We start from the raw sequence: 18,869 nt of genomic DNA, 5'->3' as shown, positions 1-18,869 counted from the left end.
TGCTGTCGAGTTCATAATTATAACTCGCTTCCTCTGTCGAGTTCGTGGTGGTCACAAACGACTACACACTACTCGACATCCCTAACAACGAGTTATGTCGAAAACAACCATAGGGATCATACTCTATGCCTGTTTCTTTTGTTGTCAGCTGGAGCTCGTTTGGTCAATATGCCAGCTATGTTTTGTTTATTACAATTTTCATGAAGCACTTATGCATTGCAATAAATACACTTGTTGCTTTTGAGATTGCCCCTGCTATAAACAATTTTGCCACCAAGTTGCAGAAGCTGGAAATCATACAAAACATAAGGCACTACTTGTAATAACTACAATTTACATGTAAATGAATTGTTCGCTTGACCAGCTTAGTGAAATCCCATCTAGTACATAACATTAATGCCATTAACAAAGTGCATGACCAAATAAGTACAGAACTTAGTATCAACTTCCAAGAAAAAAATGACCAATCTAACACCGTCTTCTCGTCATGTGCCCGTTCAAATGGTGTCGTTCAAGCACTTCCTTTGGCGGTTGGGATCATCCTGGCTACGCAACGTATGCCCGTTATCACCCATCCACCTTGGCTGCCGTACCTACTGTTAACAGTTTAAATATGTTTATGTGCACTGGATGTATATAAGTTATTAACAGGCAACGTAACCACAACAACACTAAGATTCATGACTTACGATGAATAATGTGATAAAATAAAAATAAACAACCTCATTTCACGATTCTTTAGTGAGCATCTTATTTAAATACCAATTGGACTCATTTGCCTATCCATGCATGAACACCAACGTTTGTTTCATGACTAGTCCAAATACTTACCATGGCAATAGAGAACAATTTACTGCTACTGAGTTATTAACAATCACGTAATGATTTATATGACAAAAGTTGTTCAAAAATTTCATCTTTACCTATGATGCAGCTCCACCACTCGTTGACTCCGCATTTCAAGTAGGACATGTTCTATGTTTGTGCCCCTCTTGGCGACACAACCCACATCTTGACTTTGGTCCATTCTTGATCCATAGGGAGCTCGGCAACTCCCTATCATCCTCGTCCATCTTATTGTGGATTTGTGTGGACTTTGGCCGACCTTTGTTCTGAAGCAATTGCGAGTTGGGCATCACTAGTCTAGTTTCTTCCGGATCCGGCCATGCTAATTTGTATTTCAATGGTTGGAATACTAGTTCATAGCTGTGGTACCTATGAGTCACGCTATAGCAAGGATCAATAACTGATGCGCATCATGCTTATACTTAGCACAAATTGCTATTATGTGTGAACACGGGATCTTTGAGGCTTCCCATTTACCGTACGTGCATGTCATACCCCAAAGATCAACCCTATGTGTGTGTTGTCCACCCCCATTACTCAAAGGATTACCCGGTGTGTCAACCTGATATAACCACGCTTGTGCGCACATCTGTGTCACCATATGGTCCTTTGCCTTCATTTGATTTTTTTTGAACTCGTCCATGGCATACTTGCACCATTCTTGACCCGCTTCCAACTGATCCAAAGTGAGATTACGACGAGCGTCAAAGTAGGAGTTCACTTTGAAAAAGGTGAACCTCACCATTGCTGTTATTGGCAAGCTGCGTGCACCTTTCAGTACTCCATTAAAGCACTCCGATAGGTTGGTTGTCATTGCTTCGTATTGACGCCCTCCGTCGTGTGCAAGTGTCCACTTTTGTTTGTTTTCAGCTACGAGGTTCCTGTGTGCAACCAGCTTGACATTGGGAATTAATTCTAGTGTGGCTTCAAACTTTCTGACTTGATTCGCACTTGCTGCCCTCCATTCCAAGTTCTTCAACTCTGAAATTTTTCATTTTATGTTCACATTGTTGGCTACATGGCAGAGGCAGTACCAATGATGGGCCTTGGGAGGCTATAACCAAGTCATACTTGTGTCATCAAAGCAGGCTTTTATCCCCAAATGTCGATCAGAGATGATGCAAAGATTGGTCTGGTTCGTAACATCATGTTAGGCATGCCAAGAACCATCCCCATGTCTCCTTGCTCTCACTTTCAACAACGGCAAATGCAATCGAATAAACCTCGTTGTTAGCATCCGTTACCATTGCTATCAACAACTTCCCCTTGTATTTGCCATAGAGGTGCATTGCATTGATGCTTATCACTGGCTTGCAATGCTTGAACCCTTCAATGCACGAACCAAAAGCCAAAAGGCACAGTTAAATGTGCAAGTTCCCAGCACACCACGGTTGTCACACTTCAACTGTGTCACTGTGGTTGGATCTGCATCTTTTAACGCCACCAGAAACAGAGGCAATTCTGCGTATGACTCATCGAAATCCTCGTAGATGGCCGCAACCGCCTTCTGTTTTGCATCCCAAACCTTATAGTGAGACGCCCAATGGTCGTGCTTCGTATGCAAAAGACTATGCAGGGTTGCTATTGTTCTTCAAATATCTTCCCGTATGTATGACTCAAGTGTGATGGTAATGAACTTCGAATCCATCATCCTTCCATCATGATCCACCTGGAGTGACGAGAAAGAGTGGGGACCTTTACATATTGTGATCTCCCACAGCTTGTGCCTTTTGCTGCAGATAGCTCGAACTGACCACGGACATGCATCGTGTACACACGTTACAACCAGTCTCCCAAGGTCTGACTTCATGTACTTAAATTTCTTATTGAGCCCCATGGAGAACATGGTTAACGCGTGCTAAAATGTGTGCTGACTTCAAGTTTTAGCTAAGATTGTAATCCATTGGATTAAAACAACTAGTGAGATGTGTAATGTGCATAAAAGAAAATTAAAAGGCTGCATGGAATAAAAATTAGATATTGATGAAAATCTACCGACCATCATATATATAGTGACCCCCAAAAGTACTTGGAAGTCCTTGTACAAAGTTTATACTAAGATCTTCCCAAGGAATATAAGGTACTAGTACTTGGAAGTCCTATAACCCGTAGATAGCCCAGTTTGAAGACTTATAAGAGAGGAGAGGGAAGGCTAGTTCTAGTGCTAAAGTATTAATTTAGGATGTTTTAGAGGAAGGAGAGCTCTTGGGACATTTCTTAGTTAGTCCAAGTTAAATTATGTCTTATTTATTTTTTTAATTATTTTTGGATCGGTTTTAGTTAAGTAACAGCAATTTGTTAAGTTTCAGATTTCTTAGTCTGTTACTAGCATGGATGCCTAGACAAAGTCTTAAAGTAGTGTTTTTCACAGAACATCTTATCTATATTGATTTACTAGAAAATAAAGGGAGTTATCTTTCAATCACTTTTGTGTATGGCCATCCTAAACATGCCAAGAGAGACCTTGTATGGCAACAACTTAAAACCCTAAGGTCAATCTCAACCAAATTGGCTTTGTATTGGGGACTTTAACCAAGTTCTGAGCAATCATGACAAATTGTCTTCTAATCAAGGGAACATTGTTGGTGCTGATTTGCTCCAACAAGTGATAATGATCTCCAACTATGTGATCTAGCAGCCACTAGTCAAAGATTCACGTGGATGAATAATAGAGAAGAGGATGATCTTATGATGGAAAGATTGGATAGGACCTTTGCCACAATTTAATATGTACCCCTTATATTCTCATAGAAATATGCCTATCATCCATTTTGACCATGGACCAATTGTTTTGGATCTGGAGGTCCAAGGTCCCTTTAGGAAAAGACCCTTTAGGTTTGAACACATGTGGACCACTCATCCTACTTGCCATGATATGATTCAGCGGTCATGGGATTTTCAATCTCAGGGGTTTAGAGTTGCCCAATTGAGAAACAAATTATCAAATGTGAGAAAGAAAGCTTTGGAGTGGTATAGGGTGGTATTTGGTAGAGTGGAAAATGAAATAAAAAGGAAACTAGCTCAATTGCAGATACTCCAAAATTCCATCAATTCTATTGAGGATGCAAAAAAATGAAAAATCACTTAAGATGGAGATTGAGGATTTATTGGATAGAGAGGAATTGATGTAGGCTCAAAAGGCAAGGACAAAGTGGTTTCTTTAGGGGGATAGGAACACTAAATTTTTTCAAACTGTGGTTAAACAAAGAAGAGCTAGAAGTATAATCCTCCATATCAAGAATGCTCAGGGCACTTTCACTGACAAGCGTAATGAGATTGAGACCATTCTTAGTTGCCACTTTATGGAAAACTATGTGAACAGAAACAATATCAGTGTTGAGAATTTAGTTAAGGAGCTTCAAGACCTACCTATTCCTACCTTATCTGCTCAAGATTGCAATTTTCTCAATAGACCAATCTCAAGTATGGAGGTTGAAGATACAGTGTTTCAATAAGGGCCACACAAAGCTCCTGGCCCCAATAGTATTCCGGCCTTCTTCTTTCATGAATTCTGGCCCATTATCAAGATAGATGTTATAAGCATTGTTCAAGCATTGTTCCACTCAGGATCACTCTTCAAACTTTTTAACCACACCTTCATCACTCTTATCCTTAAGGTTACATATCCTAAGAAGGTCAACCACTTTAGGCCAATTAGTCTATGGAAAGTCATTTATAAGGTTATTTCTAAAATTCTTGTTAATAGACTAAAACCTCTTATGGACACTCTCATAACACCTTATCAAAATGCTTTCATACGGGGAAGAAACATTTCTGACAATATACTCCTAGCTCATGAAATCCTTGATGTCCGTAGGAAAAAAAGATGGAAGAAATATAGCTTTAGGGCTTTGAAAAAAGATATGAGCAAAGCTTATGATAAATTCAGATGGAATTTCCTTCACACACCTCAGTGTAGTACACCTTGTTAGTAAATGGGAACTTAACCAAGTCCTTCACCCTAGCTCAAGGTTTGAGACAAGGGGACCTTCTATCCCTATATTTGTTTCTTTTATGTGCAAATATCCTCTCCATCTCTTTAACACAAGCTGAGGTTTCTAACAATTTGAAAGGAGTTAAGGTTGGAAGAAGTGGCATTTCCTTTACACACCTCTTGTTTGCAAATGATTCCCTTTTGTTTTTCAAGAAAGATAGTCACTCCTTAGAGACCTTAAAGAAGATTTTGGAATGGTATCGTAAAGTATCAGGGCAATGCATCAACTTGTCCAAATCTGATTTATTTTGCTCCCCAAATATGCCTTTGGAAGATTAGAAAGCTCTAGCTAGAGATTTAAAAGTTAATTTGGTGCAAACTCCTAGCAAGTACCTTGGACTCAATTTCAAGTCGAGAGGCAACAAAGTAGCTAATTTTCAATTTTTTATTAAAAAAATTCAATCCAAATTACAAGGATGGAAGGCAAGGTTACTGTCACAAGCAGGAAGAACAACTCTTATTTCTTCTGTCTTTCAATCCTTACCCCTATATACTTTCTCATGTTTTAAAGTTCCTAAGCAGGTATGCAACAAGATGGATGCCATTGTTAGAGCTTTTTGGTGGGGACATGGGCAAGGAAAGAAAAAGCCTTATCTGATTAACTAGGAGAGAATTTTTCAACCCAAGAGAAAGGGAGGTCTTGGTCTCAAGAAATTTAGCCTCATGAACCAAGCCATGCTTGCTAAGCAATATTGGAAGATTAGCCAAAATCCTAATTCTCTACTAGCAAGAACCTATAAGGCTAAGTATTTTCCTAATTGTGCTTTACAAGAGCATACTCGAAAACCTCATCATTCTTGGTTTTGGAAGAATGTCATTAAACAGGATAACACTAATTTAAGAGAAGGAAAATGGAGAATTGGTAATGGGTTTAATGTTCCTCTTAACCATCAAAACTAGTTCCCAAGCTTCCACTTAAAATCTGGATCACCCTAGACTACCCACAGGCACAGTGGGAGATCTGATTGACTAGAATTGCACATCATGGAGAGCTGATTTGGTTTGAGCACTCTGGCCTTTTCCCTTGAGCAAAGAAATTTTACAGATTCCCTTATCCAAAATAGGCGCTATTCAGGACAAACTCCTACAGAAGTTTTCGGGTGATGGTAATTACAAAGTTAAAAAAAACTTATGAGATGCTAGCACAAGACTCATCTCCTCCTTGGACTGCTCATCTTTTGGAAGGAGTGTGGAATCTGATTTTGGGAGTTGAAGGTCCATTGAAAATTTACACATTCATTTGGAAGCTCAGTCAGAACAAACTTCCTACCCTTCTTAATCTGAGTAACAGAGGTACAACAAATCAGAATACGTGCCCCCTATGCAACTCTGAGGAAGAATCCTCAACTCACCTCTTCCTGCTCTGTCCATTCTCTAGAGCTTGCTGGCATGGATCAACTCTGGCTATCCACTCCCTGATTATAGCAGTTCAAGTGTCCAGTAATGGCTAACTTCCCTACTCATCAAGTTCAAAACCAGAGACCTAACATCAATGGCTTAATCACAAGCCATTTTCACAACCCTGTGTAATATTTGGACTCATAGAAACAGGGTTATATATGAAGGATTAACTCCTAATCCTATGAGTGTAATCTTAACATCTCAATCTATGTCTTGCAAGTACAAGGAAGCTTTCTTTGAACAACCAAGACACACTAGTCAGCCAAGAAGGACTAACTCAGACCAATATCCACCTTCAGGACAGTGGCAGCTGATTGCTAAAATAGCAGGAGCTAGAAGTAGGAAGTCCAAGAGATAGTCTTCTGCCTATGAAGCTATTAACATGTAGGGAGATAGCATTTTCTATGGCGTAACTAGTAGTGCAGCTAGGACAACTTGTAGAGCAATGTTGGATGTTGTGGTAGATGTTGGGATTAGAGCAAAAAACCATGGTTATCAGCGAGTTTTGTTTCTAGGAGCTAGCAGAAAATTATTCCAAGTCTTTAGGGATAGGAAGACTCCAAATTGGCTTTATTAGACTAGAAGGGTAGGAAGTCTATTCTGAATGAATGAGAGAGAGAGAGAGAGAGAGAGAGAGAGAGAGAGATGAATAACTTGGAAGGGAACATGCTTTTGGGTTGATAAAAAGGTACGAAATGTGTTCGATTTAGAATCCATGATTGTTTAGTCAAGAGAATATTTTTAATTGATATTGTTTTCAAAAAATCAATTTAGTAAGCAATAGAGAATATTATCTAAGATAGAATAGAATGAAGGAAAATTTTCCATATAGTTGACCTTAACTAATTTATTGAAAATTTATAACTGACCTCAAATTTTTGGGACTAGGATTTTGTTATTGTTATATTTGTATTGTTTTGGCCAGCTAACAATAATCACCAACAAGTGGTGGGGGCATTGTAAGTTTTGATCCCTTCTTTTTCTACATGTATTTCGGAAGAGTTGGAATACTTTGTTCATTTCTGAAGAAATTATTTGGGTCTACCGTGGTTTTCACACGAATCAATCTCTCAAAATTACCCCTAAAATACCTAGGTCCATATTCTTGAGCTTTCTGAAAGGCTGTAAAATTATCTGTGGCGGCACCAATGTCAAGGCCCCTATAGCAGAAGAATGCTTCTCTTGGAGACTTGGAGACATATGGAGTCATCGCATCATATAAGGCTTGTGATAACTCTATATTGTGTTCGGTGATGTTAACTCCGTCCTCCGTCCAGAGGAAACCGTACTGAATCAAAAATAAATTTCCAGCTCGATGTGGGAATGGAGTCTCTGATTCAGAAATCTCTTGCATTCTTCCCCCATAAGGATTCCATTGCATCCATCCAAGCCCAACTTTGATCATTAGCTTCCATATGGATTCCAACACTTCCTTTGGAATGACTTCTTTTACATAGTCAGACCTACCCTTGTAATATACCACAGGCTGCTTTGGCCTTTCTAGTAAAACATTTATGGATGTTCCAATAGGATAGTCAGCCCAGAATACTGTAGATTCAACCCAACTTATCTCATTGCACTCAATTTGTGGTAGGCTTAGTTGTGGAAAGCTCTCATTCAACAACGAAAGTAGTCCCTGTGTTTGCCCTAGGAAGAGGCCAATAAATGCAATTACTACTGTCTTCTTGCCCTCTTGGCAGTCTTGGCGTGCATTGAACACTTGGGCTCTTATGAATAAGTCTTCAGGTAGTTTGTGACCAACATGTTGCCACTGATAAGCAATATCCTTTGCACCTTGTTCCAGGGTCCTATTAGCATGGAACACTGTCACAATAGGCGGAACACGAAGCAACTTGATCTTCCATGAAAGAATAACCCCAAAGCTTGCTCCGCCACCCCCTCTAATGGCCCAAAACAGATCTTCACCAATAGACATTCTATCAAGGATTGTACCATCGACATTGACAATTTGTGCATCAATGATATTATCCACTGTAAGACCATATTTTCTCATCATGTTTCCATACCCACCTCCGGAAAAGTGCCCACCTGTGCCGACGCTAGGACATGCCACAGCAGAGAATCCATGTTCCTTGCTTTTCTCAGCGATTCTGTAATAAAGTTCGCCAACAGTTGCACCAGCCTGAACCCAGTCGGTCTCATCTGCCAAATTTATATTGATGGACCTTAGATTGAACAGGTCAAGAATAACAAATAACAGATATGAGGTGTATGAAAGGCCCTCATAGTCATGGCCACCACTTCGTATTGTAATCTCCAACCCATGATTCTTTGCACATAGAACAGTTCCTTGGACATGGGATTCATGCAAGGCTGTTACAATTGCCAAAGGTTTTGGGGTAAATTGCGTGATAAATCTTTTGTTTCTTATATATGACAGCAAAACAGATTGAAAAGAGGAATTTTCGGGAGTGTAAATGGCGTCAAAGATTGGGTAGGAAGGCTGCGAATAGTTTGAAAGACACTGGATGAAATCGTCAACATTACGTGGACTTGAGGTTGCACATGTAACTAAAAGCATAAGGGCAGAGAAAATTAAGAGTAGTGTAGAGCTTGAAAGCTTCATCTTTTGAGGACTCTTTTTCTTATCTTGATTGCTCACTTGTAAATGCTTCAGTTAATTTATAGGGAAATCAAGCACTGTAAAATTAATTTTTGGTTATACACCGTAAAAAATATTAAATATGAAATTAATAATTACCATTTTTTTTAAGAATAATTACGTTGCTTATTCATAGGTATCTATGATTGTATTTTTGTATGGAACTATTAAATATATAATTATGATAGTTACAAATAGGTATTTGTGAACTTATTAAAAAAATTAATAGGGATTTATTAAGATTTTATCTTATACAGAAATTTCTTTTTAATCTTTTTTTTTTTTTTCAGGTGGAATTTCTTTTTAAACCTATATTGCACTTTTTATATAATTATGATTATTGTAAGGACACGATTTTCAGACCAAGCCCAAAATGTAAGGAATCTTGACCCAGTGAACCCGGTACAATAAATTTGTAGAGAGTGGGTCAAAGAGCTAGGTTTTAGTGCATGGATAACAGTTAATATGGTTTTGGATGATGAGTCAACAAGAATTGAACCCGGTTTGTGCAAGAAAGTTTGTCCTCGGCACAATCCGAGAAACTATGTTCTAGTATATATTGGATGACAATGGTTACAGGAGTTGTTTGAGATTGCTACAGTGCTTTCTCTTCCCCTTTTCATGAAGGACCTCTTCCATTATATAGTTCCTTTTGGATGTTCTTAATCCTACACTTGTTGATCTTTTTAGCCAACACTTGAGTTCTTGTCCCACCAGACACCCTTTCTGGCCTTCTGTGAGTTGTGGTGACACCTTTTCAGGGGTCTTTTCCACATAAATGCAGTCAGAAAGTTAGCTGCAGGGTATTCAATGCAGTGTAGCAGCTTTCCCGTAGATATTTTTGAGTCCTTATCCCTCTTGTATGTTCATGATGCTCGTCCCTATCATTAGAACTTCCTGGAAAGTCACTTTGATCATTAGGATTTATACCCGATCTGCGTTTAGCTTATTCGAGGAGATATTCCTCCTCAGACTCGAACTACTCACGATCTCGGCCAAAGCCCCACGCTTTCGGCCGAAGCCCAAAACCCCACGCTTTCGGCCGAAGCCCAAAACCCCACAATAGCCCCTCAAAACTCTGAGTTTTTCCTCTCATCCGAGGAAAAAAGTTGGGTTTTGAATTCTTAAGAGTTAATTGCTCTGATCCTTTGATTTATACCCGGGGGAGTGTCATTTCACGTGCCCCATATTTGTACTATAAATTGCTCCTTTCAGAGCTACCAATCTAAGGATTTGGGTATAATCTTGGGCCTGTCTTGACACTTAGTGAGAAAAAAATAGATATCATGGAATGTTAATTCCCCAAAGTATGTGGTCCGAGAAACTATGCATAACTAAGGTTCCATTTGAACACTTTGAAAGTTGTCATGGAGTGTCAACTTTCCCACATTATCTGGTCCGAGGACTGAGGCATGATCGAGTTATAGTTTAAACACTTGAAGAGAGATGTCATAGAGTGTTAACTTTCCCATATCATGTGGTCCGAGGGCCAAGGCATGATTGAGTTATAGTTTAAACACTTTGAGAGTTGTTATGGAGTGTTAACTTTCCCACATCATCTGATCTGAGAACCGAGGCATGATTGAGTTATAGTTTAAACACTTGAAGAGAGATGTCATGAAGTGTTAACTTTTCCATATCATTTGGTCCAAGAACCGAGTTATGATCGAGTTATAGTTCAAACACTTAAAGAGAGATGTCATGGAGTGTTAACTTTCCCATATCATCTAGTCTGAGGACCGAGACATGATTGAGTTATAGTTTAAACACTTTAAGAGTTGTTATGGAGTGTTAACTTTCCCACATCATCTGGTCCAAGAACCGAGGCATGATCGAGTTATAGTTTAAACACTTCCAAAGTTGCCAGTGTGTTAAGTTCCCCAAAGTAGGAGGTGTGAGGACCCGGCATAGTTAAGATTCTATTTAACCATTTCCAAAGACGCCAATGTGTGTTAATTTTCTCAAAGCAGGAGGTTTGAGGACCCGGCATAGCTAAGGTTCTGTTAAACCACTTCCAAAGATGTCATTGTGTGTTAATATCCCCAAAGCAGGAGGTCTGAGAACCCGACATAGCTAAAGTTCTGTTTAACCACTTCAATATATGTCAGTGTGTGTTAATTTTCCCAAAGCAGGAAGTCTGAGGACCCAGCATAGCTAAGATTCTGTTTAACCACTTCAATAGATGTCAGTGTGTGTTAATTTCCCCAAAACAGGAGGTTTGAGGACCCGGCATAGCTAAGGTTCTGTTTAATCACTTCCAAAGATGTCAGTGTGTGTTAATTTCCCCAAAGCAGGAGATTTGAGAACCCGACATAGCTAGGGTTCTATTTAACCACTTTAATAGATGCTAATGTGTGTTAATTTCCCCAAAGCAGGAGGTCTGAGGACCCGGCATAGTTAAGGTTCGGTTTAACCACTTTCAAAGATGTCAGTGTGTGTTAATTTCCCCAAAACAGGAGATCTGGGGACCCGGCATAGTTAAGGTTCTGTTTAACCACTTCAATAGATGCTAGTGTGTGTTAATTTCTCCAAAGTAGGAGGTCTAAGGACCCGACATAGCTAAGGTTCTGTTTAACCTACCAGTGTGTGTTAATTTCCCCAAAGTAGGAGGTTTGAGGACCCGACATAGCTAAGGTTCTGTTTAACCACTTCAATAGATTAGAAGATGTCAATATATACCTTTAAGAACTAGACTCGCCACAAAGCCCCTTTGAATTGCTCATGTGTTGCTGCCACTTCCTCTAATGGAGGTTCAGCAAACTCGGCCATTAGATTCGCGAGGACCCAGCCCTTGACAGAGGTACGAGGATGTACTTGATGTTAGAAGCCCCTAGAACTGTGCCCCATTCAGCACTCCTCCCCGTATAATCTGCATTTCATAGTATAGACCAGAGCAGAAGCTAAGTTAGGACAACAACTGTGCGTGCCTTATGTAGTGACTTGCTCACATAGTAAACTGGCCGCCATAATGGCTTTCCTCAGGGACTCTTTGCTGATGGGGGCCTAATCCTACCATATTTAACCGTTGAATTCACTATCACAAAAGCTCTTCCCACAAACGGCACAAATTGTAGGGATACGATTTTCAGACCAAGCCCAAAATGTAAGGAATCTTGACCTAGTGAACCCAGTACAATAAATTTGTAGAGAGTGAATCAAAGAGCTAGGTTTTAGTGCATGGATAACAGTTAATATGGTTTTGAATGATGAGCCAACAAGAATTGAACTTGGTTTTTGCGAGAAAGTTTGTCCTCGGCACAGTCCGAGAAACTCTGTTCTAGTATATATTAGATGACAATGGTTACAGAAATTGTTTGAGATTGCTACGGTGCTTTCTCTTCCCCTTTTTCCTTCCCCTTTTCATGAAGGGCCTCTTCCATTATATAGTTCCTTTTGGATGATCTTAATCCTACACTTATTGATCTTTTGAGCCACCACTTGAGTACTTGTCCCACCAGACACCCTTTCTGGCCTTCTGTGAGTTGTGGTTGCCGAGGTGGCACCTTTTCAGGGGTCTTTTCCACATAAATGCAGTCAAAAAGTTAGCTGCAGGGCATTCAATGCAGTGTAGCAGCTTTCCCTTAGATATTTTTGAGTCCTTATCCCTTTCGTATGTTCATGATGCTCGTTCCTATCATTAGAACTTCCTAGAATGTCACTTTGATCATTAAGATCTATACCCGATCTGGGTTTAGCTTATCCAAGGAGATATTCCTCCTCGGACTCGAACTACTCACAATCTTGGCCAAAGCCCCACGCTCTCGACCAAAGCCCAAGACCCCAATGTTATTAATGAGACATTTATTATCCATGTGTATGTATGTAAAAGTAAAACTATTTATCATATCATTTAAAGAAAATAACATTGATAAGATTTTAGTTGAGGCAGATAGTAATATACGATACATGTACAATACAGTGAGTATACAGACAGTTATAATTCAACATCTTTTAAGAAAAGTAGGTTATAAAAAATCCGCAAAGTGTAATAAGTTTATATTTTAAAATTTAGCAATAAAAATATGGAAACATTAGCCATATAATGTTTTGGAGAATAATACCAAAATTCAACACATTACAGTCTTATAGAAAATTTCAACAATTTAATTTAAAATAGAATATTTAATAAAGAAAATTATTTCAATAATCATGAATAAATCAACTATACCACTAATTTTTGTTGTGAAAATAATAATCAAATTATGTATCAGATAATGTTCTACTTATTCATAGATCCAAAATAAATTATCTTACCTAAATAAAAATAATATTGTAAACTTGTTCACCTGTTTTTTATTTGTCTACTTTAGTTGAACCTACTTACAATTTGCTCTCGAATATATTAATTAAGAAACCAATACTCCCCTTAGCTGCTACTCTCAATGGGTGGATGGTGTGGTGTGGTACCATCACGTCGCCCGATCTTATCCATTATCCTTCCCATTTTCAATTTTCAACTTTTTCCTCTTTTTGACCTTGTTTTTGGGCTACTGTTTGAAGGTCTCTGATAGCTTGGATTTCTTGAAACTTGGTGTCCCTAGAAAGTTCTGGATATCTAGTTTTCATAGGCTCTGTCCTCATATGATTTTGAGTTACGGTCAAGATATCGTGTCTAGAAGGGGGGTGACATTGTGCAGAAAATTTAATAGCACTATTTTTGAAAAATTCATTCCTTCCTGTCTGGAAAGGGGGTGGCATTGTGCAGAAAATTTATGGAGAAGATATCATTGGCTATTTTTATGGAAAGTAGCTAACTTGTCATGCTTCAATTTGATTTAGGCAGTTTGCACCAATTGTGCAAAAACGCCTTGAAAATTGCCCTCAACTTGAACAATAATACGTATTATTTTTCATCGTATTGGCAATTTCTTGATATTTAATCCATTTTAACTCCGATTTTGGTTGGTAAACAGTTATTTTGAAGGGAATTTCATGATTGTTAAGATGGTTAAAAATTTACCTCGATTGGATGATCAAATTTAAAAATCAACGTTTTGACCCCTCTTAGTTAGTGTCTATATTATTACACTTTGATTCTAGAGCCGAAAATAGTGCAGTGTTGCATTTGTCTAAGGAGGATCCAAACCAAAGGTCCAAGAGAAATGGACCCACTTTCTCTGCTACTTTTAATACTTCTATGTCCAGCATAGAAACCATAGAAACTACTTCGCCAACAGGTACGTGCTTGTAATTATAATTGCAACAAAGATGTCTCAGGGAAAATTCACATCTCAGAAACCTAACAGATACCAGAGCTTCACTTCATTATTTTAAAACCCTTTTTGGTTGTTGGCTAAAATAAAACTTGGTAATGAACACGAGATCTGCCAAAATTTATTACACACACAGAAGAGAGATATGAAAGTTCACTTGGTGTGTAAAACACTTGTGAATGTTTAGACCCCCAAATCCAAAATATCCAAAGCAAACTTATATTCAAACAATTAATGTGCGAAATGATAAATATAAGCAATACCCAAATTGGCAAAACACTCTAAGCCATAATTAATCACAAACACAGCAGCAATTAAAAGGAATAGAGTAGGGAAGAGAGAAGCGAACACAAAAATAACACCGGCACGTGTTATTGTGAAGGAAACTAAAGAACTCAGAGAAAAACCTCTCCACCGCCCTCCAAACAGTAAAATGATCCACTAGAAATTCATTTGGGATACATGAATAGCAACAAACCCTCTAAGCCTAATATACTCGATGCACCTAAACCCTCCAAGCTTATTGCTCGAACAAAGTTAAGCCTAACCGTGTCTCCTTTAGCTTTTCGGATCCCGCAATAAGCCCATTGCATCAACCAAATGAATTGATTCTGTATGAACAACTTCCCAAGCACCAAATAACATTTTCACTGATATGGGTATGGTGGGATAAGGATTTGGCTAAAGATCCTCTCAAAGGTATGTCAATGGAGAGGGTCAGAGTAGAGGAATTTGAAAATCAAAGGTATAGGATTATGAATGAATCAATCTTGTTGTTCTCTAGGGTTTATCTCTCAAAATTCTATCTAGAAACTCTCTACATTTCATGGGTATAAGGGTATTTATAGTAGGGCATGTGAGGGAATGTGAAAAGTCATTAATTTTTCTGCAAAACGAGGGGCTTTGGCGACTCACTTGCGACTGGGACAAGTCGTGAGTTCTAGTCACCAAATAACTAACTGACCAGACTGTACCTTTTGCCCTGTAGTGCTCCAGCTATCGTGACCCTTCAATTTCCTGCATGCTTCACATGTATGGCACGTCTGGTGTGTCATTAGTCGCGAGTCACTCGCGAGGTCCAATCGCAAGAATGCTCTTGATTACATACACACTTGAATTCTTCACACTCTCTCACACACAACCCTTACATGATTCCCACGTAAATACAAGGTTTATAATTGCTGAATTACCAGAAAATTTGGTACGGAATAAAGCCAACACATGGTTGAATAAATTCAACCTTACAAGATAGTTTGGGTTTTAGGGATTAAAAATAATGATAAATAAATATATTGTACGACACATAAGAAATGGTCTATTCTAAATTGAACGGCCAAGATCAAGTTCTAGATGTATCATAAAGGCATGCAATGGTTTTAACATACTAAGCTTTGATCATCACATCCTCTCTTGTGCTCCCTAGCCAGACAGAGGAGGAGAGTTCAGATATGATTTTCTTTGAAAGTTAAAATGACTTAAACAATTTAGAATATGACATTTCAATTTTCTTTTCTTTAATAGCTAACACGGCATCATTAATTTAAGGTTTTTATTGATGGAATAATCTATTTTAAAATGAAATAGTAAGATTAAAAAAAATCAATCTGATAGAGTAATTTAGGAACTGTAAATGATCTTGATTTAAAATAGAGAGGATTTTGTTATGAATACCTCAACATTTTCCTTCTAAACTAAAATTTGCAATTAAATATAAAATAACGATATCAATTTACCATAGAATGTGGAAAAAATTAAAATAGTACTACCTATCTCCTAAAAAATTCTCTTTACAAACTTATTCACACACTTACACATCTAAACTCAAGTCTATATTCTTCTAAGAAAAAGATCACAAGTCTATAGAAGTATATATTTATACGTATGTAAATATAAGCATATAATATTATATATACTTAAATCGAGACATGTAAGTTTTAATAATACAAAGTTGGTGAATCTAATTTTAATTTTTTTACAGCATAAGGCATAAACCCTGGAGTTGGAAAAATTCATGTGATTAAGGTGGGAAATAATACGAATTTCATGTTGAAATTGTTGGTTAAGATTGATTTAATTTTTATTTTTTATTAAGTTAGATTGTCATTTCATATGTGAGAAGATTAAAACTGAATGATCACGAAATGATTACAAAAACTAAATGTGTAAAACTGAATTCATTCTCATTCAACATAATGAATACAAAATCTCGGTTCGCTTTATATATGAGCAGAGTAAGTGTGAAACAAAAAAACTAACTAACAAACTACTATCCAATGATAACATGATATCTGTCACCTAATATATACAACTTGTAGTTCTATACACTAATACATACAAGCTACATGTTGCTTACTCTAAGCATCTTAATACTCCCCCTCAAGATTAAAGAACTGAGGACTGCCAAGGGCTTTAGTGAGCAAATCTACTAATTGATACTTAGTGGAGATATGAAAGGTTTTGATGACTCCATTTTAATCTTCTCTTAGATGAAATGACTATTTAACTCAATATATTTGGTCCTCTCTTGATATACTAGGTTTATTTGCTAATGGAGACTAGGTTAAAGGAAAAAGTAGGGACACAGAAAATTTTTAAGGACTAAGGTGGATGTTAATCTAACTGTCTCTATATGTGTAACTTTGACCATATCTCCATTAGGTAGTTTGACATATACATGGGCAATAGAAGTGATGGTGGTAAGAAAATTAAGGGAATAGACAAGGTGATCAATGGCTCCACTGTCAAGAAACCAATTATTTGATGAAATCATGGAAGCATTGACATTTGAAGAGAAAACAAAATGCTCTAAGGAATGTGGAAAATTTTGGAGGTTCAAAAGCTTATGTGGCAATACATGAGGAAATCAACTACTCATCTAACGTCTTCGGTTTTATAGTATTTATAGATAGATTATAAATTTATAGATTAAATAATTTAAACTCTAACATGTGAGTTTTCTTTTTTTTAATAGCTGACGGGAAATTAATAATTTAAAGTTTTTGTTAGCAGATTATGACTTGGTATAATCTCAACAATGTATTTTAAAATGAAAGGTCAAGATTAAAAGAAATATATCTAGTAGAGTACTCTAGGAAGTAGGAACTCTAGATGATCTTAATCTGAAATAGAGATGATTCTGTTACAAAAAGCCCAACATTTGACTTCGAAACTTAAATTTGTAACAAATTTAAGAAAATAACATCGTTTTGTCTGTGAAAGGGAAAAAAAAATTTAAAAAGAGACTCCCTGTCTCTCTATTTTGGTTTTTTCACACATGTTTTGTACCAGTTGATACTGGTGTTCAATTTCAAAGTTATCGCTATTCATATATTTACATAAATAATATATGTTTATAAACACGTATGTTTATGTATGTATGTATGTATGTATGCTTTATTTATTTACACGTTTATCAACATATTATTTAAATAAAGCCCAAATATCAACTTAAATATGATAACCCAATTTATTACTTTAAATAACATTTTTTACAATTTTTTTTAATGTACCAACCCAAACACTTGAAAAATCTCTAGTATAGGTCGACACAGCCTAATATTTTTCTTGTACACTTTAGAGGTGTACCAATCCCAATTTAATGGCTAGTATGATATTACATATACTTAAATCAGGTCACATAAGTTTTAACAATAAAAGGTTAGTGAATCTAATTTTTATTTTTTAAGATCATAAAATAAACGCATTATATCTAATTAGCCCTTAAGAAAGAAAGACATAATAAAAAATAAAAATAAAAAGGCTTGATTGCAAGAATTGACAGGGAACTCAATTAACATAATTTAAATAATAATTTAGTTGTCAATTATCAATATAGATTTGTGAATTGGGTAGAGACATCCGCAAGTATATAACCGGTGCATTCGTTATAATAGTACAGGCCAATACATGGGTTTGTTCCATGCATATGCTCAAAGAGCCGTCACTCTACAATGCATGATGTAGATGTAGTTTTTGTACATGAATGACCTTATTCGGCGGGAATTGAAATCAAACCAGATGCTAAGTAAACCTACAAGTCTTATTTACGTATTAGCATATAATATAATCTAATCTCAAGTCAATTTAAGTATATGTTTATATGTATGTACATATAAGCATATAATATTATATATACTTAAATCAAGGCACCTAAGTTTTAACTATATTAACTTGTACTGGGATTTTTTGAGTGTTTTAGCTGATATGATAAAAATAATATTAAAATATTAAAAAAATTATAAAATAATTTTAGATAAATGATATTTAAGCACATACATTGGGCTATTGTATTTAAGCTAATATTTGGACTTATAAAATATGTAAATTTAAATTTTATAATTATAAACATGTAAATAAACAAACATACAAAAATATATATTATGTATGTATTTATGTTTTATTTGGTTATGTGTTTATAAGCATATATTATGTATGTAAATGTATAAATAACAATCAGTGGCAGTTCCAAGAATTTGTTTCGGGATGGTCATTTAAAAACTTCAATTATACAAGATCTAATAAAAATAGAATCATATATTGACAAAAAAACACACAAATACATAAAGTCTTACAATTTCCCTCTACAAATTTTCTTATTTTGAAATTGTTCTATGATATTCTCATTATCAACATTGCAAGTTACATTTCATTCATAATTTTAGTTGAATAAATTTTTTCTTGAACCTTTTCTATTTGTTTGTAAAGACCTTATATATTATTAAAGGGACCAAAGTTTAAGGACAAAGTGAAATGACTGTTGGTATAAAATTGACATCCTTGTTTCCAAGACCTT

The 18,869-nt window shown here is 36.6% G+C and overlaps 2 protein-coding genes across 2 annotated transcripts; both read right to left on the bottom strand.

Annotated features, from left to right (window-relative positions):
- Nucleotides 1-1,222: 1,222 nt before the first annotated feature.
- LOC142635529 (uncharacterized) lies at nt 1,223-2,613 on the bottom strand. Its single transcript, XM_075809668.1, has 4 exons — nt 2,542-2,613; nt 2,233-2,353; nt 2,039-2,173; nt 1,223-1,827 (listed from the first exon to the last, which is right to left on the bottom strand). Exons 1-4 carry the CDS (start codon nt 2,611-2,613, stop codon nt 1,223-1,225), a joined length of 933 nt encoding a protein of 310 aa, XP_075665783.1.
- A 4,610-nt stretch (nt 2,614-7,223) lies between these two features.
- On the bottom strand, nt 7,224-8,828 carry LOC142633762 (berberine bridge enzyme-like 17). The gene has a single exon (XM_075808013.1). It carries the CDS (start codon nt 8,826-8,828, stop codon nt 7,224-7,226), a length of 1,605 nt encoding a protein of 534 aa, XP_075664128.1.
- Between the last annotated feature and the right edge of the window lie 10,041 nt (nt 8,829-18,869).

The sequence above is a fragment of the Castanea sativa genome, chromosome 5, assembly GCF_040712315.1.
Source record: "Castanea sativa cultivar Marrone di Chiusa Pesio chromosome 5, ASM4071231v1".
Lineage (NCBI taxonomy): Eukaryota > Viridiplantae > Streptophyta > Magnoliopsida > Fagales > Fagaceae > Castanea > Castanea sativa.
The sequence above is the reverse complement of the archived record's forward strand: the minus strand, read 5'-3'. Positions and strand labels throughout refer to the sequence as shown.